At 32.4% G+C, this 25,317-nt stretch overlaps 1 protein-coding gene and 1 long non-coding RNA gene across 4 annotated transcripts; one reads left to right on the top strand and one right to left on the bottom strand.

Annotated features, from left to right (window-relative positions):
• On the bottom strand, positions 1-5,862 carry LOC110716469 (protein trichome birefringence-like 38). 2 transcript variants are annotated; one of them, XM_021895110.1, is made up of 5 exons: positions 3,763-5,862; positions 2,923-3,097; positions 1,469-1,642; positions 1,066-1,224; positions 1-410 (listed from the first exon to the last, which is right to left on the bottom strand). In XM_021895110.1, exons 2-5 carry the CDS (start codon positions 2,991-2,993, stop codon positions 119-121), a joined length of 696 nt encoding a protein of 231 aa, XP_021750802.1. In that variant the 5' UTR covers positions 2,994-3,097; positions 3,763-5,862; the 3' UTR covers positions 1-118. The 2 variants fall into 2 exon arrangements, with proteins under 2 accessions (XP_021750802.1, XP_021750794.1); XM_021895102.1 differs by lacking the exon at positions 3,763-5,862 and having other exon boundaries at positions 2,923-3,748.
• Positions 5,863-23,964: 18,102 nt separating this feature from the next.
• Positions 23,965-25,317, top strand: LOC110716105. 2 transcript variants are annotated; one of them, XR_002510378.1, is made up of 4 exons: positions 23,965-24,524; positions 24,610-24,769; positions 24,843-24,924; positions 25,008-25,317. It is a non-coding gene; the product is annotated as an uncharacterized LOC110716105 (long non-coding RNA). The 2 variants fall into 2 exon arrangements; XR_002510377.1 differs by having other exon boundaries at positions 23,965-24,769.

The raw sequence follows: 25,317 nt of genomic DNA, 5'->3' as shown, positions 1-25,317 counted from the left end.
ATAGTTTTTACAAATCTAATAAGAACTTACATTAACTAAAACGGGAATTGCAATGACATACTCCCATAAATTTTTTATTACAACATCATACATACAACAATTAACCAATTGCTAAAATTTACATGATAAGAGTTGTATACAAAAGTTGATTCCAAGTATCAGGAAGACCAGCTACACACCAATGAGTACAATCCATACCCTTAAAACCATTATAAGAACTCGGGTGCCCGTCTTTCCTTAGTTGTGAGAGGGTTGTGATATCAAGTAGATAAACGGGTTTTGATATCGTACTTATAACTTGTTTAGCCACCTCTAATGCTGGTGGTAATGCACCTGGGTATGTTGATCCTTTCATAGGCATTGTTTCCTTTGAACAATCCATCACCCCTGTTGCATTCCATTCTTGTCCACTGATTTCAAGAAAATTGCATAATCAAATCATCAAGAACATAGAAATTGACTTGATTTTCATATTATCATCATTTGTTACTACAATGATTGAGTTTGGGCCAAATTCATCAATAAGAAGAATTGTTAAACTATTTGTAAGTCCAACAAGGCTTCATCCTTAAATCAATTAATACGAGTAATTCTATTTTAATGTGGATTTCCCTACTCTCTAGGTTTGTTGCCTAATTGATTTTTTTACTCCGTAAGTAGTTAAACTTATCTAAATTTAATAGACTTATTTAAGTTGTAAATTAAGCATGAATATCTCTTTATTTTTTATTTTTTTTCTAGAATTAGTTTTATTTTGATTTAACTAAGTCACATAAATTGGAACCAACTATTTTTCCTGAAATAGGTAAAAATAAGTTTATTAAAATAGAATCTAATATCAGATCAACAATCTACTTAGAGTTTTACATATTTATCATCCTATTCCTATTCCTATAAATGATCAAGTAGAGTGTTGCAACACGCAAACTATGATAAAGGATGTGTTATTATAATTGTCATATTCTTTTATTTATGATGCATATGAATAATGTGACTTATTGCCTTATATTCTTTTAATTATAAAGCATAGAATAAAGTGGCGGTCGTTTTGAAGGCCAAACTTACTTGTAATGTGAAGGATTGGTTCCTTGGAAGAAAACTCTAGTCTTCATAGGATCAATTTCTGAATCAACCCATTTTGCCCAAGTCATTAATGCTTTTCTATATGCATCCATGCGGTCCATATCTTTTGATGTCACCGTCCCATCCTGGATATAGTCCCATCTACAAAATTTTTGCACCACAAAATTCCATTAGTTAATTATAAATGATAAAATTTCGAACAATAATTTATAAAAATTTCATAGTGAAGTTATGAACTACTTCCTATATGTATAATGTATTATCTCCATTTAGAATTAATAGTCATGTCGCTAATTTAACTACATATATATTTTGTTGACAAGATCACTGATTTAAACGAAAAAAACTAGTTGATCATGTAGGGTTATTGTAAGTACAAACGTACGGTTGTTTAGGCCCCTTCCGACTCCACCAAAGCCACGTGTTGAAAATCAAAACATCCATATCCTTCCACATTTCGCCACCTTTAATTGAGTTAAGCTTCAATACTCTACCTTTTTGCTCGTTTTCAATGTCGACTAGGTATGAAGAAGGATATAGCATTACTGACATTATTATCCTACAATTAATAGAGAAATTGTTAGTAATGACAAGGCGGCTTTTCTAATTGTTGAAGAAATTGAGAAATAGCAATTAGGTCGTTCAAATTAGGTTGGAATCCATAGCCAATAATTCAAATCAAGTCATTGTTCGGGCTTCAAAATTGTACACGAGTCAAATTTAAGCTCCAGTTCGGTTGGTTCATGTCTACTTCTATTTCTAGTATATTTATTATGATACATTAATCACACTCATATTAGGCAATAGTTGTTGAATCGGGTCACAATTCAAGTTAATTCAAACTCACTATAGATTTGGAGTAGAGTTCATGTACTTTGGATAATTGGATTGCACATAAACAGCTTGTTGACATGAACAACTTTTTGTTCAACCTCATTATGAAGCCAAAATTTTGGCCAAGATCTAGAAGAATAAATGTCTAAAGAGGCCAATAATACTGTATGTGTTTCATAAGTTGGTTGCCTACTAGGCTCAACACATGATTTGACACCTAAGGGCTAAGGCTTTCAATATTGGACAAAATTGAAGTCACATAACAACCAAAGTCTAAAGCAATTGACATTGATTTATTTGTCACTTTCTTATTAATTTTTTCCCGTGATAACTTGTTATTGCCACTAGGCGGTGATAAACTGATAATATTCACATGCAATACTCTTCTCTAATCTTATTAAAGGGAGAACAAAATGACTTTGACTATAAATGTTCTCTAATCTTCTCTAATCTTCTTTTTTTCCTTAGGGTTAACTAAGAGTTAAATTAGTTGGGAATATCTGAAATTATTCATAATTCTTAGGGGATCAAATCAACCAAACACTTAAGCTAATAGTCGAAGTTCAGGATCGGTTTGTATAATCTATCAATAATACATGACAACACAAAAAATGGCCACATTACTATAAATATCTTTACAATTATATCCGCCTAATTTCTTTTTCTTTTTCTTTTTTTGTAAAAAAAAATGTTAACATAGTAGAGGCATGTTACGATCACACAATATCCTAAATGTTGCTCTCAATTTGAGTAGAATCTGATTTCTTATACTTGTACTGTAATAAGTAGAATCTGATTTCTTATACTTGTACTGTAATAAGTAACATCCTAATTATTTGTCATCAATTTTATTTGTAAAATCAATTTGAGAAAGTTCACTACCATAATATGTGATCAGGTGACAACATCCTCGTTTTGCCTCTTCATAATACTTAAATGACACTAAATGTATTAGTTTTAGTTTGATTATTTGTCAAAAAAAAATAGTGCATGTTAAAAGTTTACCTCAAAAATCCAAGATTTAATTCCACCAACAGTTTGTTGTTGTTTGATATTGGAGTTAGGAGTAGCAGCATGAAGTAGGCAAACTAGTGATTGCCAAATGTTAAGACTAAGTGAATCCCCAACATACATTATCTTCTTTCCACTCATTCTCTTTAGGAAATCCACTCCATCAAACCTGCATCAATAATAATCAACCATCATTCAACTCAAAAAATAAAAAATAAAAATAAAATAAATAAATTTGAATTACGAAGATACCGTAAAACTATGAGACAAATAAAAAAGTAATCGAGGGAATGTTGTACACTTGTTCTTACAATAACAAGGGACAATACGCATGTATGTTGGTGCGGCGTATATTATATAAACTTTGTTACCATTCTTGTAAAATGTCACTCCAATAGATTTATGTGATGTAAAGTTACAAACCTTACATCAATCATATTAATATATTATCCAAAAACAAAGCCAACAGATCTACCACACATCAAACTACTATCATCATTAGAATAAACTGTATTTTTATAATAGAAAAACAAAAACAAAAACAAATTCCTATAATATAATTATGTTACATTTAATTATATTTTCTAGTGTAATAGGCATTTTGTCATAGCAACTCATTGTTACCTCATAATGATATTAAAATTTTCGTAATTAAATAAAACTCCATTTTCATACGCGTATAATTTATTACTAATTTTCATTACCACTCAATATCATTTTTATAAATGGTCATTAATAATAAAATAGTAACATAAATTATGAAACCATACAACCTAAAAAAAAAAATCACATAATTCATATATATCTAAGATACATTGGAAAAAATTGACAAACCTGGGAAGATCACACTGTTCAGGCTGCCACCGGAACTTGAGATAAAACTTATCGGGGCGGCCATATTTCAGGCAATCGAACTCCTTTCGAATGCTCGGACATTGTAAGGAATCATACATAGGATAAGAAGGATCCCAAACCCAATTACCTTGGAAAATATTGCAGTTTTTTAGCTCTAGTTTTTTTTGCTTTATCAACTTGTTAACTATATGATCTTGACGTCGATGGATCGACGTTTGTAACACGACATTGGTTGTTGCATTTAGGCTAATGAATGAAGATATGGCTAACAATGTAACAATCGCAAAATGCAGAGTATTGCTCTGTTTTTTAGTTCCCATTTTTTAGAGAAAAAAAGGGTAGTAGAATAGTAGATACCTAAAGCAAGTGAATAGTAGATATCTAGTAAAAAGAAAGTGAGTGAAAAAAAGAAAAAAAAAAAAAAAAGTGGTAGAATTAGCACGCATGTAATGGTGGTGGCACAAATGAGTATGATTGTATGAAGCTTGTATCTATATAATACCTACCTAACTAAAGAAATACATACCTAAAGCAAAGCTGATTACATACAAGCTGCGAAACATAATAAGAAATCCCTAGCATGCTACTAATAATCAATCATCACGCATCATTAGTTTGTAGACTCGACACATGACTCAACTATTTACATCACTATGACTCCATTAATTAATAATAGGTAAATCATTATTTTTAGGGAAATTCTCAATGGTAACCTCCTACTATTGTTTATTCTCCATGGTAGCCAATTTTTTTTTTGAATTCTCAATGGTAGCACTCTACTTTTTAAAAGTTGCAACTGTAACCTTATTACCTCTAAACCGTTAAAGATCCGTTAACTTTAACTATTATCAAACATTTTATCTCTCTTAAACCTTAACTATTTTCTCTCTCCTCCCCTTCATTCCATGGCAGCCATCTCAAACCCCAAACCCTCCACCACAACACCCTCCACAGTCCACATACACCCACCCCTTCTATGTCCTACTTCCACCGCAATGCCACCCCTTCAAGTCAACTAAATCAGCCCAAAACAACAACATCAATACTTACACATAAACAACCACCATGTACAACTACAGCAGCCTACAATAACCACCATTTGCCACCTCTCTTGACTCCAATCCACAACAACGGCCACACAAATTGCGGCTTTCACACCAACACCACTATCATAGCCCCAACGCCGCACCTCAACTGCTTGAAATTCAACAAAAATGGAGGTCGATAAATCCTCAATTTCTTTTAATCACAATCATAAAAATTAACCCCAATTAAAACCCTAGAATTTGATGAAAATCATCTTCATTTTTTCTCGCACAGATTCAACGTTGGATTCAAATCAAGTTCCTGTGTATTTCTCTCTCCAATCCCCTATTTCGGCCACATTGACGCATATAATTCAAATTTAACGGCGACGACAATTGAGATGAAGAGGAAGATGAAATTGAAGCATGCAAAGAGGGGATAGGGGAAAGAGGAAGGCCGGGTGGGGTGTCGAACGACAGGGAGAAACACTGGTGGATTATTGGTGGAACCGTGGAGGGGGAATGAGAAAGTGGTTTGGAGGGAGGGGGAGGGTGGCTGGGCAGTGAAGGGGAAGGGGTGGGTATTATTATTTATTTACTTTTTATTAAAAAAAATTAACTTTTGTTTAAATTAAGTTAGATTCTTAAAATAAAAAATTAGATTTAACAGAAATTTAACGGAAAAATATCATTAAGGTTACGGTTGCAAGTTTTAAAAAGTAGAGTGCTACCATTGAGAATTCAAAAAAAAATTGGCTACCATTGAGAATAAGCAATAGTAGGAGGCTACCATTGAGAATTTCCCTTATTTTTATTCATTGGATTACGCAATAGACAAGGTTGTCCAACCCATGCTCCATTTGAAACATCAATAAAAGAAAAATCCCATGCCTCCTTTCGGAAACATCAATAAGCATCCAACGACTACGGACGCGACTCCGTGATCATAGTTAGTATGAGATCTCACCTAACTCCTAGTTTTAAAAATAAAATTTGAAATAAGAGATTCGTAGATCAGATGGCCTCTAGAAAAGTACACGGCTAATACCTCATGTACCCCAACCCCTGATTGTCATTACTCCAGATGTGCACCAATCCAGAGTTTTATTGCTCATCCATCTTGCACTTTACGTGATTTACAGGTTTAAACTTGATGATGACTCATATGCATAACAATAAAAACATTCCAAACACAATTCAATCAAACAAGGCAAGTTTCCAATTTCAATTATTGATTTATTAGTGACAAACAACATTTATTATTTATTCCTTTACTACCTCGGTGTATAAACACCTTGAGTGCATAAGGCACCCCAAAACCTTAACCTCGTCTTATAAGACTTGAATTCTTCCTTTACTCATCCTGTTTGCATAATCATGAATGAGTAATAATTAAATTAATCTTTACACCAATCACATACCTTTGCCTCTAAGCGCACCTTGCATAATTAGAGCACAAATAATACTTGCAATATAAAATAGTGCACATCATATGAAATTCACAATGTATAACCAAATAATTTAACCCAGTCATCCCTATACATGATACTAAGTTCTCGATCCGTCCTTAAACATGCACCTACAAGCAAGGTTTCGTAGCTTGTATGTACCTTGGGTAAACAATTCAGTTGGCCACTTTAAAACTAGAAGTTGCCTTCTACAAAGTCCTCTCCTAAACCAAACAATTACATAATCAATACCCAATCAATCAAATTTACAACAATACTAACTTACTTTAAAACCTTCATAATCCAAATCAAACAACACTTTAAAACCTTCCCTTTAGTAAAAAGGAAAAATGGAAATAAATAATCTCACCTTTGCCTGATCTAACAATAACAATCCCACCTTTTGATTATTACGAGGCAATCCCACCTTTGGGTGTCATCTTCTTTTAATAGGCTTTTTTACCTACAACCTATTAAACAGGTTAACATTTTTTTTAATTATTTTCAAAGCCACACTTGGCTTGATGATTGGACAAAATAATAAAAGTTAACAAAAAAAAAGGTAAAAAAAATAAAAATAAAAAAAAAGGTAAAAACCCACCGGCCACCCCCCAGCCACCGAGAAACCCTTACCCCGTACCCTAGGCCCACCTAAAAACGGCCGGATACCAGCCTAAACCCCCCAAAACGCCGACCAGAACCACCAAAAGTCATCCCCAAAATCACCCCTAACCCAAATTTAACTCCGACACCAGAACCACCACCCTGAAAACAATACCCAGCCGCCGAAAACCCCGGCCCTATGCCCACCGAATACCGTCAGCCCTGCCCCGATAAACCCCTACAACCGCCGAAAAAAACCAACAAAACACCCCATCCCAGCCCCGATTTACCCTTATTACCACCGAAAACCTCCATCCCATCCTCGATTAACCCCTACAACTGCCAAAAAACCACCGACAATCCCACTCAACCTCCCTAAATACCCCGAAAATCCCCATCTTAGCCACGAAAATCCCCATCTCAGCCCCTAAAAACACGTCACCTGGTGGGTAGGTGGGTGTCGGCCGGCGCTTTTCGGACGTTAAGGAGGGAGGTCGACCGATCTTTGGTGGTGGTTGGGGTAAGGATTTTACGGTGGCTTGTGGAGGGTTGATAGGTGGTGGGTCGTTTTTTTTTCTTCTGTATTTTAGTTTTTTTGTTGTTTTTTTTAAATATAATGAGCCAATTAAAATCTAACACGTGGCATATAACCTATAAAAATCGGTCACTAACCAGTCAAGGTCCATTAAAAGAAGATGACATACAAAGGTGGGATTGCCTCGTAATAATCAAAAGGTGGGATTGTTATTGTCAGATCAGGCAAAGGTGGGATTATTTATTTCCATTTTTCCTAGTAAAAATTAAAGGCTTATATATAGTTCTTTAAATTTTCTTCATAAAACCTTATAATACACTCTTATACATGAAATTACAGCAAGTTTAAAGTCTAATAAAAAATCTGAAAATTATTTTAAAACCCCTAATAATCTCCCTTTTTAATGGGTAATCACACCCTTTTATTAAAATCACAATTATACTACTTTAAATAAAATTCCAGCATTTTTAACCAATCAAAATCCTTTAAAACTTATAAACATCTTTATACTTAAATTATCCATAGAAACATTAAATTATCTCTTACCCTCTAAACTCAAGGATAAAATTTAAAGCATAAAAAAAAACTTTGTTAAAAATCAAAAACTGCCCGAAAATCATATTTAGAGGCTGAATTTGGCCACGAAGGGTGGTGCATTCTACCAAAGGTAATGATTCTATCTTAAAACGTTGTTTCCACATGGAAAACGCTACTTTTTTTTTATCAAAATCGGATGAATTCATAACCTGATCGGGATTAATATTAACGAACGGAAATCTAAAAATTAAAACATGTATATAATCTGAAATTATAACCTTTGACCATCAAAATATAGATTTGATACTAATTATATCAATTTCAAACAATTAAATCAAAAACCCAAAACAATACTTATATAATTATGCAAATAGAAATAGAAATAAGGGGAAAAGAAGGAGAGGAAGAAGGGGGAAAAGGTGGTTGCCGGCTGGGTGGTCGCCAGCGACCAGGCGACGGCGGCAGCAGGTGGGGACAGCAGTAAGTTAATTCTCACGTAGGAAGAGGAGGAAGAAAGAAGAAAAAGAAAAGAGAAAAAAGAAAAAAAATAAAATAAAAAAGATAGGAAGAATAAAGGAAAAGGAGAATAAAATAAAATAAAGGAGAATGAAAAATAAAACTAACCTTTTGTGTGGCAAAATTTTAGGGATTAATGGGGTATTTATAGAGGAGAATGTTGTAGGGTAAGTAGAAAGATTGAGCCTCATAAAATTAATGGGCCAAATGAATGAAATGGACTAAGCTTTAGTTGTATTGAAATAGATTATATAATGAAGGTTCATAAAATAATTTGTACCAAAATAATTTTCAATCCAATTTAATAATTTGAAACTTTTGAAATTAAATTCCGGAAAAATTCAAATAAATCTTATAAATAAAATAAATTTTCATTTATAAAATATTTAAAAATACGGGGGATTACATCCACTCTCCCTGTTGGAATCGATCTCCTTCCCTTCTCGCCACCGCAAAGCCTCATGACCAATCCCCATCTCATTGGCAAACGGCCGGTCGTCTCCTCTATCCCCCGAAAACGGTCGGCAAGCCACTCTTAACCCCAAAAACTACCCCTAACTAGCACACTCCAACCCCAAAAACCACCCACTCTCCCTCGAAAATAACCTCCCACCATCGCAAAACCCAAACCCGTTTCTCCAACACCACCCTCTCCCTGGTCGGAATTGCCCCCCCTCCCCTGACCCCCACCCCGATTCGAGCCCCCTCCTCTTCGCCTCCCAGAAATCTCCACCCTCGAACCTTAAATCCGACCCCTACCACCACCATAAACGAAACCCTTGAACCCACTTTGGTGGTTTTGAAAATTTGATTTAGGGTTTGGGGGTGGAGGTGTCGAGGGTGGAGGCAGGAGATAGGGGTTGTCGGGCGCCATTGTGTCACCGACGCCAGGAGGAGGGAGGGGGAGGATAGCCGGCGGCACAGGGAGGGGTGGCTGGCGGAAAGGGTAGTAGGGAGGTTGGGTTATTTCTTTATTAAAAAAATGTTTCTAAAAAAACTAACTAACTATGATTAAATATCTAGTTAAAATTAATAATTAATGTTATAGTGGACTTAATATAAAAAAATTAGGTTTACCATTGATAATAAAATTTAAAAACGTTTACCACTTAGAAAATTAAAATGTTGGATTTCACCAAAGAGAATTTGTTATTTTTTGTGTTGATTATAAATTGATATTTTGATATATATGTTCATTTATAAATTATAAGTTCAAATATTGTGTGGTTTTAGTTTATATAATTTGTTATTATTGTCCAAAAATTGATAATGTTATTTTTTTATATTATAAAATGATATGTTGATATGTTCATTTATAATTTATAAGTTCATATGTTTTGTGGTTATAATTCATATTATTCGTGATTACTGTTCAAAAATTGATATTGTTATTTTTTTGTTGATTATAAAATGATATTGTGATCTGTTTTATTTCATTTATAAATTATAAGTTCAAATATTTTGTGGTTTTAGTTCATTTAATTCGTGATAACTGTTCAAAAAATGATATTTTTATTTCTTTTATTATAAAATGATATTGTGATATGTTCATTGATAAATTATAAGTTCAAATATTTTGTGATTTTAGTTCATATAATTCGTGATTACTGTTCAAAAATTGATATTGTTATTTTTTTTATCATAAAATTATATTGTGATATGTTCATCTATAAATTATAAGTTCAAATATTTTGTAGTTTTAGTTCATATAATTCGTGATTACTATTCAAAAATTGATATTGTTATTTTTTTTTGTTGATTATAAAATAATATTGTGATATGTTCATTTATAAATTATAATTTAAAATATTTTGTGGTTTTAGCTCATATAATTCGTGATAATTGTTCAAAAATATTTTAGTTCACATTTAAGCACATGGACACATACACAGCAGACTTTGGACAAAAGTGGATTTGTGATTTGAAGGCTAATGGTGTAAGAATTCAAAATAAAACATTCTTTTGGTTAATATGTTCATATATAAACATTAATTGTTCATATTATTATGTCACTTGTTCATATTATTGATTTCAGGTTGATCAAATAAGGATGCTAAGAGTAAGATATTGTGCTGAAATTAAACTTAGTGAACCCAACAGGGAAGGGAACAGAGTGAGAATGACTACCAAGAGAAAGCAAGAAGAGGCAAGTTGAAATTTGGATTGAGAACTAAGAAGCTGGCATTCTGAACCGATACAAGTGTACTTTAGTTTTATATATAAGTGGTTATTTGGAACATGAAATTTTTTTCGATTATAAACATGTGATTTTCATAATTTAGTATTTATTCATCTTTCCTGTCTACTATATTCATTTATTGTTAAATACAGTTCATCATAGTCGTAAATAATAAAATATATATATTTTTATATATATGAATACAAAGTATTGTTTTATACATATTTAAATGTAAATGGATTATAAAATAAATTATAAAGAATAATTATAGAAAAAGTAATGAACTTCAAATGTTGTTTGTTAACTTTTCTTTGAGACCTAATGTAGGGAATATTTCAAGCGTTAACCCCTAGCTTGAACCCCACTGTGATCGTACATACACTAAAGTACGGTGGCGTCCAAAGGGAAGGAAGATAGAGCAAAAGAGTCGCCAACAAGTTTTTTTTAGGAACTTGTAAACCGTTCACGAGGTTAAGGTTACACCCCTTAACGATCCAAGAGATCGTCAACTCCAATAGGTCTGGAACCATGACTGGTAGTTCAGGGATGAAGGTACAAATCCAACCAAAAAGAGATTGAACCTGCCCTAATAATAGGCCTCTACTTTATTCTGATCATATTCATGTGCCCTTTCTGACTAACATGCAATCAATAGGTTTAACCCTAAACCTGTTTAATCTATGTTGGTTGAATATTAATGCACAAATAAATCTATTATTGGCGATCACTTGAATTATAATCATATTAACCCTAAACAAGATTATTAATTATCTTATTAAGCGTGATTACAAGTACAAATTCCCTTTAAACATGTATAAAAGGCGTGATCAAGCAATAGCAATAAATATAAAGCAACAAAATAAATAATCATCATAAAAATCGTAATAACATAATATTCATGTTAAACCATAATAATAGCAAGATCCTAGGCATGTTACTAACAAGATTAATATCAAACCCTAGCATGTCACTAAACATTAAAAATCAAATATTTAGCCCTAACATGATACTAACATAATATTAGGAAAGAAAATAAAAGGCATCGCAGGAATCATGATTGATATAAGCAAATCACCCTAAATATCATACTAAAGAAAGCATCCTAACATGATAATATGATCGTCCTAAACATGATACTAGGAATCAATAAAACAATCTAAACATGATTTCTATATCATAAAATCAATAAAACAATTAAAGCACTTACTTGGATGCCTCGTATCTCTTTCTAATAACAAAATACACGCATTAGTAACTTCAAGGAAAATAATAATTCAAACAATTAAATCAAATAATTGAAATAAAGATTTGGAACCAAACCCTCAGAAATTAAAACCTTTCACGTCTAGGGCGAAGGCAACTTCGAATATGGCTAGGTGTATCTAAGCCTTGTGAATGCGGAATTTTGTATTTGAGAGAAGGCTAGTTTAGCGTCAGACGCTAATCAAGAGAATCTTGATGAGAGTTGGTGAGAATTGGTGAATGAAAACGGATTTTTTAGGAAGCTATTTATAGAGAAAATCAGTCGGAAAGATAAAAAATCGTAACAGAGTTTTGACGCGTAAAACGAGGTTAGCGCCAGCGCTGACATTAGCGCCAGACGCTAACGCTAGCGCCAGGCGCCAAGCTTAGCGTCAGACGCTAATGCTGGCGTTTGGCGCTGACTAAGTTTTTGATGCGTTTCCTTAAAATCAGATAGAAATTCCCGTACAGGAGGATAAAATCGTATTTTCCTCAAAAACGTTCTTTTATTCTGATTAAAACTCTAAAAAGTCAACAAAAGTCAATTTATCAATGCTAATTGAATTAGGAATGAAAAGAACCCTCTAGAAGAATCTAGAAGACTAAAACCATTCCTAATTGCATTAGGAATGATAAATCCATATTAGGCCCTCCTCTAAATCATTAATCCGCATATAAGGCTCAAACCGGGCCCAGTTCAGTAATTTGGCCATAACTTCCTCAATATTAATCGGAATTGGGCTTATAATATATCGTTGGAAAGGTCTTTTCAAACCCCATCCAATTACATCATTATTGGACCCTTATCATGGACCAAACTAAACTATAATGCACGTTTTTCAAATATAAGGTAAGAAAAGAAATATTTTCAAAAATAGAAAGAAGAGATATTTTAATAAAAACATCTTCATCACTCGACTTTTCACACTTTCGCTTTGTTCGATAATTAAATGACATGAAAGGTATTCATCAGTGGGTTTGGTTGGGGAGACACATTTGGGTGTCTACACCTAAGAAGATGTAGCTTATCTAATGGAATCATGGCATGATTATGCTCTATAAAATATTTTGTAGCAATCCACATCCCCTTATCATAAATAATACACTCAACATAAGCTAGACAATTTGTACGAATATCCAATTTCTCAAATCTTCTGACATCCCACTTAGTTAGAATGGTCTTTCAAACTAGCATTTGAACAAAACTCCGCCAAGTAGAAGTTCTACCAACTTTTCTTACTTTCGCCTTCCTTATACTAAAGCCAAATTTAAAAGCATATGAATCATTGTACAATCATACGCTTCAGCATCACATGTAACTTGCTTCAAGTATAACTCAGACTGTTTGGCTTCAATAAAAGCAATTGAATCTGTACAAACTGAAATATAATAAAAACGACGACAAATGTTAACTATGTTCATAATTATAAGGAATATGTTCATATTAAATGCCATAATATTAAAAATACATAATAAACCACATATTTACTAACTGAAATATAAAATACTCATTATTATTAAAAATATGTTCATAAAAAACATGAAGAACGTTCATAATATACAAAGTATTCAAATATGTAGCATAAATCGTCAAAATATCAATTATTATGAATATAAAAAATATGTTCATAAAAACATGAAGAATGTTCATAATATACAAAGTGTTCAAATATGCAGAATAAATCGTTCACACAATTAAACATAATATCGAATTCACATTACAAATTACCAAATTACCACATTTCAATGAAATAATGAGCATAAAATTCATAATTAATTATGAATTGATTTATTATAAGCAAGTATAAATTAAAAATAACATTCAAATATACAAATAATAAATCAAATTAATGAAAATGATCAAAGAAATTGATCAAATTAATGAAAACAAAGGATTAAAACCACAAATTCATTTCAAAAAATAAATCAATATTGATCACAATGAATTCAAAATAGCTAACCTAGATTAATCTTTTTGGAAATTTCGGCGATTTTCATCACGTTAATTGCAGCAAAGTAATGGAAAAAATTAATGGAAAAAAAATTCAAAGAACAGAGGAGAGAGAAAATAAGAATTTGTTAAAAAGGATTGTAATAGAGAAAGAAATAAAAGAATCAGGTTAAAAATGAAAAGTGGAGTAAAGAAGGAAACAAAATATAAACAAAAAAAAAAGCCGCTAAAATGGCGGGATGATGAAAAGAAAGTGAAGTTGTGTATTATTACGAAGATCGATAGTGAGTTTTATTAGTGGTTCATATAGAATAGGTGAGACAGAGTCCATTTATATCTAGATCCAATAATCATGTTGAGGATTTATTAATAATAATTATATTTCTCAAATAATTAGTAGTTATCTTAATCTGCTTTATATTATATTATATTATATTATATTATATTATATTATATTATATAGGGGTTAGGATCCAATGAGAAGGATCTTATAATGAGAAGAATGAGAAGGAATCTTGACCATACAATTGCATCCGACAATTCACATTTGATGTTGTAACAAATGCACATTTAGCCCAAAAATTGTGCATATTTAGTAGAAAAGTTATGCATATTCATTTTTAGCTAGTTTCATTTTGCCTCTGTATTGTCTCTGTATATCTCTCTTTTCCGTTAAATTTTATTCAATGTTCTAACTTTTCATTTATATTTAGAGGTGAGAAAATAATTATTGATAATTTGATATGAGTAACTTGCAAACTCGAAAATAAGTATTTATACGCCTCAATGCCCAGGTGAAAACTTATGCTGAATCAAAATCTCGAACTCGTGGCGTTGAAAACTCTATAAATACTATTTACAACGTAAATGCATTAACCCTGAAGTGATATATTATATAACCTAGCAACGAAGGAGTATAAAAATCAGGGAAATTTGTTAATTACTACCTCAAAAAAGGGGTCTTTATGAATTACTACCCCTAAAAAAAAAGTTGTTAATTGCTACCCTAAAACTGATGAATTCTATAGATTGCTACCCTTTTCCCTAATTAGCCCCTAATTAGGTGATTTAATCTATAAATGATATCATTATCCTGCTAATTTATAATTAGTTGCTTTTAAACCTTAAATAATTAATTAAACCCTCAAACCACCTCCGGCCACCCTCCACCCACTACCGAACCTACATCCTTCAACTCCCCACCTCAAAACCACCATCTGCCCATCCTAAAACCACCTTCCTTTCACGATACCCCCATCCCCTACCTGCGGCGGCCCTGACCCCCTACCCCTCGCCGGAAAACCTTGCTCGACCATCCCCAATCTTCCTTTATCCCCTTCCCCCCTAATCACCACCATAGGGTTTCAATTTTAGGGCTTTAGGGTTTTAATTTTGGAACATTAGGGTGGTGATTAAAGTGGGGAAGGGGGTGGAGGAGGCTTAGGGAGGGCCTATTAGGGTTCTCTGGCAAGGGGGAGGCGGCTAGGTCGCCGGTGGGTGGGGAGGAGGGATTTTTTCGAGGGTTGAAGGGATTGTTGGGGGGGGGGTTAGAGGTGGTGCAATGGGTGGTGTAGAGGTGGGGTGGATGTCGGGGAGAGGGTAGGCTGTCGGAGATGGTGGGGATGGGGTAAGGGGGCTGCAGCAGGTGGTGTAGTGGTGGTTTAGAGGTGGTGTTAGGGTTTATTTAATTAATCATGCCTTAAAAGTAACTAATTACAAATTAGCCGGATAATGATATCATTAATAGATTAAATCACCTAATTAGGGGCTGATTAGGAAAAAGGGTAGCAATCTATAGAATTCATCAGTTTTAGGGTAGTAATTAACAACTTTTTTTAGGGGTAATAATTCACAAAGACCCCCTTTTTTGAGGTAGTAATTAAAATTTTTTCCTAAAAATCAGACTTTAGTTTAAATCATAAATAGAAGACATACCTTGCTCATTTAGATAATATTCAATATTATGCACATTTAATTCTTAAAATATGCATCATTAGTACAACTGATTTGCACATTTCCATTAATAATAACGCACATATAATTATTAAAATATGCGCATTTTCCAGAAAAATACTACACATTCAATTTAAAAAATTTACATATCTAACTTTTAATCTTAGCTTCAATCTCGTGAACTCTCGCTGTATCCATGATACAAGTATTATATTTTATCGGAAATTCTTTTGAAATGTTGAACGAAGGGTGGGAAATAGGAGGAAGGAAAGGAATGCAAAGGAGAAAGAGAAATGGGTAAAATAAAATTCTTACATTATTGAAATTAATTATGAATTCTCAAGGGAATAAAATGGGGAAGAATGTTGAGCATGAAGGCAAAAGAGGAAGTATATTTGTATAACACAGTGAAGAAAGCGAAGAATGGAAAAAAGAAGTTTTAATATTATTTACAGTTTTGCTATTAATAAAGTATTTAATAAAGGAAAAATTGACAAAAATAATACAAATTGTGAGTGATCCGCCAAAAATAAGTCAAACTTTTGATTATTTCTAAATAATACAAACTTTAGGGGAATCTGCTTTAAACGGGTCATTTTACCTACAACCTAAATGACCGGTAATTTTTTTTAAATAAATTCATTTAACAATTAAATTTGATGAAAAATTAACTAACATTAAAACCATAGTTAATTGATAATTAGGAAAAAAAAAGCCACTCAACCTCCCCACCAACATCAACTCCTCCTCCCCACCACTAGCAGCTTCCCTCCCCTACTTCCAACCTAAGCGGCGCCAGCCGCCGGCGCTACCGAGCCCTGTCGTCGCCATCCTAGGCAGCCCGCCTTATCGTCTCCCTCGCCCTCCCCAAACCACCATCACCTAACCCCCCTTCTTGAAATCCCTTTTCTTTCCGATGAAAACCCACGAAACCCCCTTCATACCTGCAAAAACCCATAAAGCCCCACAATTGCTCTTTCTCCCACCCTTGAAAACCCTAGCCGGTAGGATTTCACGGGTGGGCAAATGGACAATTGGGGGTTTCGTGGGTTTACGTATAGAGGGAGGGGATTTCGTGGGTTTTTGCGGTGGGTGGGAGTTAGGTAAGGGAGTGGGAGATGTGAGTGACACGGTAGGGTCATATCCCCTAATCAAAAGTAATAGCTAAATCTTCTAACTAATGTAGATAGGGAAGTAGGGTCGAACTCCACAGGGAAACAAGTCTTTTTACTCCTAATTATTTATTATAATCTAAATTATCTAAGTAACCAATATTTTTAGGAATAAATTCTATACTACGAAGAATAAGTTTAGGGAGAAATGGAACAATATTAAGGAAGCCTAGGGTCACAGGTTCACCAATAATTAATATTCCGGGATAAAACGAAGTAATTAATAATTAACAATGCACAAATAACATGATTAACAGGCTCTCGCAATTTATTAATCAACATAGATCTAACAGGCTCTCGCAATTTACTAGATCTAAGTTCCTATTGAAAATATCCTTTAATATTAAATTAACATCTGTTCAATTCATCAATTCAATACTGCTAAACATTTACAATCAAACTACATCTGCTCGATTCATAATCTAATTGCAAAGAATTAAAACAATTCAATAAGAAATTATCATGCAATACCAATAATCAATAATAACGAATTATCCCTTCATATTAATTATGGGTCCCCATAAACCCTAGAATGAAACTACTCACACATCATCATAACTAAACTAATCAAATAAATAAATGAAAGCATAATCAAAGAAGTAGGTAAAATAGCTGAAATTAAAAGGGAAGAAATTGTTACCAAAAAAAAACTAGATTAATGGAAGTAATTAAGAACAAAAGTTTGAGAGAAAATTTAAGAGAGAGAAAATATTCTAAGTAGAGAGAGAAAGTCTAAAAAAGAAGGTAATCAAAATTCCGTACAAATCTCGTACTTAAACGTTCCCTAAAACAAAATTAAAACTAAACTAATCAGATCCCTTAAAAACACGCACCCGATCGGGCGAAGGGCCGCCCGATCGGGCCTGCCTTTTTCCTGGTGCTCCTTCTCAGCAGCATCGCCCGATCGTGCTAGACGCTCGCACGATCGGGCGCGCTATAAGCCACGCCCAGCACTAAGCATGCCACGCCCGATCGTGCTAACACTTGCCTGATCGGGCCCTTGCTTCACTTTGAGGCTCGGACTTCGATTGGGCTTGATTTCTCGGCCCAATCAGGATTTCCTCTTCGGGTCTTGAATACTCGGTCCAAATACCTCGGGATCCCAATTACCGAGCCCTTAATCACCGGCTCGATGACTCTAACCGGCCTTGGGCTTCAAAGATGGTCGTGCACTTCTAATTCCCGTAGTCGCTCCATGAAATACCCGAGAAAATGCTCCAAAGGCGCAATTTCCTACAAAACTCAACAAAGACTACGAAAACACTAGGAAACACAAATTAATAATAAAAGTGGCTTGAAAGAGCCAAAAAACTACTAATTATGACCAAGGAACGGGGGTAAATTACTATATAAAATGGACATATCAGTGAGAATGCCAGAAACAGAGTCGCCGCCGTGAGGGAGGGGATTGAGGGGCCGGAAGGGTGTCGCCGGAGAAATGACTCCGGGGAAGGGAGATAGGCAGCAGGGAAAGGAATGGGTGGTTAGTGGGGAGGGGGTATTTTTTTTTAAAAAATAATTATAATAAAATTTAAATTTTGTAAAAAAAATATTAAATAAAAAAAATAAAAAAAATTAAATTAAATTGTCAAACCAATTAAACAATGACACGTGTCCAATATACTTATTAATCAAGTCACTAACTTGTTTAAAGCGGATACCTCCTAAAGTTTGTATTATTTAGAAATATTCAAAAGTTTGACTTGTTTTTGGCGGATCGCTAAAAGTTGGTATTATTTTTGACAATTTTTCCTTTAATAAGGGCAATTGGATCATTTTATTTGAACGCACTAGATTACTTCTCATCCTTCTCATTATAAGACTCTTCTTATTTGAATATATATGTGTGTGTGTGTATGTGTGTGTGGCTTCACAGCAGTCCTTAGATGGATGTGTTGTTCGATCTCGTTGGATGTAAAACGTAGTATTACACATTCTATTGCGAATGCAATGCACAATCCTGTTATAAGCCAGAATTGAAAGTGACAATCCGTAAAATTTAAAGTTAACTAAAACATGATAAGAGGACAGTTTATAATTCAATTCAGTGCAAGTAATCATTGGGCACATACCTATATAAAGACTACATCTTACACTATAAGTTTGCTTTATGCTTTTCAGCATGTAAAGAACAAGGACTAAGATGGAGTACACAAAAAAGGCTTAGATAATCCTTGACTCGAGCAACATGGCATTGTGCAGGGCAAAGAGCTTATCAATAGCATCAAACATGCTTGCTTGTTTTGATTCAAATGTTACAACTTTTTTACTTGTATGTTAATGATTCAATTACCTGAGATGCTAATATGGATTTTGAGTTGTTAGCCTAGTGGTTATTAGCTATCAAAAGTTGTTACTTCAATAGTTCTTGGTGTTGCCCATTTGCCAAGTCCACTAGTTTATATATATATATATATATATATGCACATGAGCTCTGTAATTTGTTTGATGGGACACAGTTTGTCTTCAACCCATCTACAACAATGCAAATATGCCACCATGAGGTGGCATCGGTCCTTGGTATTGCAAGTACCGGGATCGTGATCGATCTTTCTAAGTTGAAAATCTTTCTATTTTTCCTTCTTACCTCTGTCCTTTAAAAAGGGGGAAAAACGCCTGGTTGCCTCTAATCTTAGGGACAGTATCGTTAAAATGGAGATTGGAACAAATGAGGATGAGGTAATCTTTCAAAAACGCTTTAGCTTGTATGTCATCGACCAATTTCTTTGTCCTCGGACCAATTTCAAAATTGTTGATTCAAAATTCTTTGAATTAGCTGATGATTTAGAGAAGGTTAATTCTTTGAATTGTCCTAAAATTGTACTTGGTCATCTAAACAAAGGTTTGATTGAGTCCAAAGATGCCTTGGCTGATCCGAGAAAATAGCGTGTTTTCAATGGCTGTTCACCCGTGTTGGGCGTTATCGTTTTTGAAAGAATTCCGTCCATTCAGCCTGCGATACAAAGTCATTACATTCTTCCACTTGAGAAATATTGTACTAAAAGCCTTGATGTTTATAATCTCAGAGTCATAACTGCTGATCAAGTAAGTTTGAATTTGAATATTTTGAATAATTTGTATTAATTGACTACTTAAATGGCATTAACTGTTTGTCTTCTTTTTTCAGATTTATCCCTACAACGGATGTCAACATGTGCCGCTGAATCAAATAGCTTCCGCTCCTCTGTTGATACCACCTCCGGTGGAGGATGAAGTTCCTGTGGAGAACGAAGTTTCAATGCCTCCTCCAGTTTTGGTATATATATATATATATATATATATATATATATATATAGGGGAGGGATCCGGTGAGAATAGGTTCATATGTGAGAATTCATACTTATATGAGAACTGATTTAAAATTTAGAACATATGAGTAAAAATTTAGAACATGCGAGTTAAAATTTAAAACATGTGACTCAAACTAAAATTCTGAACATATGAGTAATAATTTAGAACATTTGTGTGAGTAATATGTTTAGAACATCTGAATTAAGAATTAGAACAAGTGATTAAAAATTTATAAAATTTGTTTTATGAAATTTTAAACATATGAGTAAATTTAGAACATCTGGTTTAAGATTATGAACATGTGAATAAAAATTTAGAACAAACTGATATAGAATATAGAAAGTGTGAGTAAGGAATTTAGAACATACGTGTAAAAAAAATAGAACATACGCTTTAAAATCTGGAACATATAATTAAAAATCTTAGAACACACGTTTTAAAATTTAGAACATATAAATTAAAATTTTGGAACAAGTTATTTAAAATTTATGACATCAAACTTAACTAATTTATGGTTTAGAACATTTGATTTAATTTAGAACACCTAAGGAAAAGTTTAGAACATCATATTTAAAATTTAGAACATACGAGTAAAAATTTAGAACATAAAGAGTGTTCTCACATAAGAAAAATTCTCATATAAGAAAAATTCTCACGAGAGTCTTCCCCTATATATATGGGGGAGGGATCCGGTAAGAACCTTTCTCTATATAAGAACTCAATTAAGAACCAATATCTACCGTAGGATTAGATTGATTTGAACGGATCCGATTGAAGGAAGAGGAGTAATGGCACTTTTGTAAATATTAAACCACAACCTTTATTACTTGATCAAAAAAATAAGAACATTCTCTCTCCTACTATACCCATTTGCTTCTCTTTCTCTCTCCTACAACCAAACACACTCTTCAAAACCTCCATTAACATACCAAATTCAAGCTTCTATTACAGATTCTGTTCAATTTTTTTTGTCCCAATCAATGATTAATACTTATAAACTTGCACTAAACATATAAATTGAGAAATTTGAGTACATTTTTCGCCAAGCCCTAGTTGACGCAATTCGTTAGATTTGGGTACAATTATTTTGAATTCGTTAGATGTTCATTGCTTATGTTTATTATATGTTCGAATTTGTTGTTCGAATTCATTAATTTCGTTGTTCTAATTCAATATGTTTGTTAGTTGATTTTGTTAGTTCTAATTTCGAATTTGTTGTTTGAATTCATTGAATTTGTAACCTTTTATTCATGTTGTTGGTATAGATTTGTTACAGGAAAATATGCAATCATAAAACAAAATTGGTACTCTGTAAATTTTGATGTTCCGTTTATCATCTAAGTGTTCGATTAGGTAGGTGACAAACATGTAGAAAATTGCTTGGATTTATCAATCAATTTTTTTTTAAAACAAAAAAAAATTATTTGCTGGCTACTTCGTAGTTTTTTGGCAAAAGATCATATGTAATTGCAGAATTGCTAGTTAAGATTACATTTGTTTGGCTACTAATGTCTATCTTAGTTAAATTACTGTAATAGTAACTTATTATTTGGATAAGTAACTTGATAAAAACTCATCATGTACTACCCACTTATATTTTAGAACATAAAAATAATATTAATTTAGAATATAGCTTTAGAACATAAGACAAAAATGTAGAACATAGACAAAATGTTTAAAGCATAGGCCGAAGAAATTTAGAACATAGTAAAAAAAAAAAAAGGCTTAGATTATATGAAAAAGTTTAAAAGATATAAATAGAACATAGGGAAAATTTTTTGAATGTAGGCAGAGTATATAGAACATAGGATAAATACATTGAGAACATTGTAAAAAATATTAGAACTAGCATAGGCTTAAAAGTTAGAACATAGCCCTACATCAAAGAAAAAAAATTAGAACATAGGTGAAAAAAAATTAGAACATAAAAAAAAAATTAGAACATAGGTGAAAAAAAAAAATTAGAACATAGGATTAAAATTTTTGGACATAGAATAAAAATTTAGAACATAGAAAAAAATTCAAGTTATAAAACTTTAGAACATAGGAAACTGATATTAGAACATAGACTTACATCAAAGAAAAAAATTTAGAACATAGTCTTACATCAAAGAAAAAAATTTAGAATATAGGGAAAAGATTTAGAACATGGAAGAAATAAAATTTGGAACATAATTAAATTTTAGAACATAGAATAAAAATTTATGACATAGGAAAAAAATTCAGGTTATATACTTTAGAACATAGGCAATTGATATTAGAACATAGGCTTACATTAAAGAAAAGAAAAAAAAATTAGAACATAAGTGGAAAAAAAAATTTAGAACATAGGAAAAATTTAGAACATGGGAATAAAATTTTTGGACATAGAATAAAAATTAGAACATAGAAAAAAATTCAGGTTATATAACTTTAGAACATAGGAAACTGATATTAGAACATAGGCTTACATCAAAGAAAAAAAATTTAGAACATAGTATTACATCAAAGAATAAAATTTAGAACATAGGGAAAAGATTTAGAACATGGAAGAAACAAAATTTGGAACATAGGATTAAATTTTAGAACATAGAATAAAAATTTAGGACATAGAAAAAAAATTCAGGTTATATACTTTAGAACATAGACAATTGATATTAGAACATAGGCTTACATTAAAGAAAAAAATTTAGAACATAGGGAAAAAATTTAGAACATAGAAGAAAAAAAAAATTAGAACATGGGTGGAAAAAAATTTTAGAACATAAGATCAAATTTTAGAACATAGAATAAAAATTTAGAACATACAAAAAAAATTCAGATTATATAATTTTATAACATAGAAAATTGTTGTTAAGGAAAAAACCATTAGAATTGGCAACAAATTTAGAACATAAGCAAAAAAAAAAAGGTTTTAGAACATGGAAAAAATGTTAGAACACGTGTTTTAAATCTAGTAAAAATAAATTAGAACATAGGCAGAGAACTTTAGAACATAGAATAAAATTACTTAGATTAGGAGCTAGAGAAAAAAATTTAGAACATAAGAAAAGAAAAAAAAAATTAGAACATAGGTTAAATAATTTAGAACATAGGCATAAAACTTTAGAACATAGGAAAACTAATTTAGAACATAAGCAGAAAATCTTAACATGAGAACATAGGGAGGCTCAAATCTTTATAACATAGGCAAAAATAATTTAGAACATAGAATTATTGTTATGTATGCAAAAACCTTCCTTTCAAAAAAAAAAAAAGTATGCTAAAACCTATTAGCTCAAGTGGTAGAGCACTATGCAAATGCATAGATGATGTAGGTTCGATTCCTACATAAGTAATCTCAAAAAATAAATTGAAAAACAATTGTAAACCAAAATATTTCATAAATAAACTAGAATAAGTCAAAGTAAATTAAAAAAAAAAAAAACCAGAAATTAAGTAATCAAATTAGCATTAAGTTTTACAAAATAAAAAAAATAGCTTGAAATGATTAATGAAAGTTTGAAAATTTTGTTATAAACAAATATAATATAATACTCTTTTCTATATTATACAAATGAATCTACGTGGGACTCGAACCCACATCTTTGTGCTTTTGCACAATGCTCTACTAGTTGAGTTAGTAGGTTTATTTCTTCTTATGTTATATGAATCATAAATTCAGATTTAAAATTAAACCAAAAGGACAACTAAAACCTGAATGAGTAATATAAGAAGAAATTTAATGGACATAGTGTTGCAATTATTACAATAAGTAGATAAAGTAGATTGATGAGAATAAAATGGCATTTCTTATTACGACAATGTCATAACTATCTTATTCATTTTGAGCGGTCAGATCAAATCTAATCCCACGGTCTAGATTAGTTCTTATATATGTTGGGTTTTTATATAGAGGAGGGTTCTTACATGAGCCTTCCTCAAGAGGAATATATTCTAAACCCTACTTTTAGTTTTTTTTTTATTGTTCTTTTTTTTTTTCTGTTATTATTTGCCTTGCAGGTTTGGAAAGCCAATATGCTATATCTTCAGAAGAATACAAGTTTAAGCATTCTATATTCGATGCTCATATTGATAAGGTGAACCCGAAATGAAACTAGTATATGGTGCTTTATTTGCTACGTGAAAATGGTGCTTGACTTATATTTTGTTGGATCTTTTCTTTTACCTTTCAGATTTTTATTGGTGTGGTGGATTATGGGCACTTCTTCAGTATCATTGTTCATGTAAATGAATAACAGATCTACATACTCGATTCTCTGGATAATGGCATTTCTCCAGATACTTATTTGTCGCATGTCTCTGTGTTGGTACTAGTCCATGTCCATTTTTATTTTGAATTGTTTGATATTTACAAGTTTCTAACAAAGCACTAATGTATTCTCCACTTCTTAGGTAAAGCATCTGTATCACCAATATAGTGTGGACATGAATTCTTGGAATTTTTTTTACTGTAACAGGGAATGCCAAGCAGGACAATGGGTATCATTGTGGAGTTTTCATGCTTAAGAACTTACAATATTGGGAAAAAGGTGAAAAGCTACCTTTTGAGACGGTATGTTCCGTTTTTCTCTTTTTGATAAGAATTATGTGCTGAGATAAATTAACTTACGAAATCTTTGCATTAGGCTAATGCTACAAATGCAAAATTGATCATATTCTGGGAAATTTTGAAGAAAAAGTTGGCTTCCAAGGATTGCTTCCTCTAAGGTACGAGTAATGTGTGCCTTTACTTCGTTTATTTCCTTTGAATTATAATAGAGGTTGAATATTGATTTTTTTTTTCAATAAAGATGGCCGCAGCAGGGTCGACGATGATTCAAGAACAGCGGGCATCGTTCTAGATGGGGTTTTGATCTTCCTTGGTGCAAAGTTGAAGAAGCTTTTTGTTATTACTCTCATGGTTTTGATTAAAGTCTTAGAAGTATTTGTTATTACTTAATCATTGTTAATGTCTTAATGACATTGAGATTAGCCTTGTTTCTACTGAGAATTTAGGAAGGTGCTTTATTGATTTACTTAATAATATGATGAATGAATGATGTATTGATGATTAATTTAGATCATTGGGGTCCCCTTCAATTTGGCAAGGCCAAAAAATTA

Source organism: Chenopodium quinoa, unplaced genomic scaffold, assembly GCF_001683475.1.
Source record: "Chenopodium quinoa cultivar QQ74 unplaced genomic scaffold, ASM168347v1, whole genome shotgun sequence".
In the NCBI taxonomy this organism is placed as follows: Eukaryota; Viridiplantae; Streptophyta; class Magnoliopsida; order Caryophyllales; family Amaranthaceae; genus Chenopodium; species Chenopodium quinoa.
Note: the sequence above shows the minus strand (reverse complement) of the source record. Positions and strands in the feature narration are given on the sequence as shown.

Bases quoted from the DNA above. Each gene is read 5' to 3' on its own strand.
- LOC110716469 (XM_021895110.1), bottom strand. From the start codon at position 2,993: ATGCTGCTACTCCTAACTCCAATATCAAACAACAACAAACTGTTGGTG. The intron at 1,225-1,468 runs GTACGTTTGTAC...AAAATTTTGTAG, and splicing joins CGGAAGGGGCCTAAACAACC to ATGGGACTATATCCAGGATG. The intron at 411-1,065 runs GTAAGTTTGGCC...TCTTGAAATCAG, and splicing joins ACCAATCCTTCACATTACAA to TGGACAAGAATGGAATGCAA.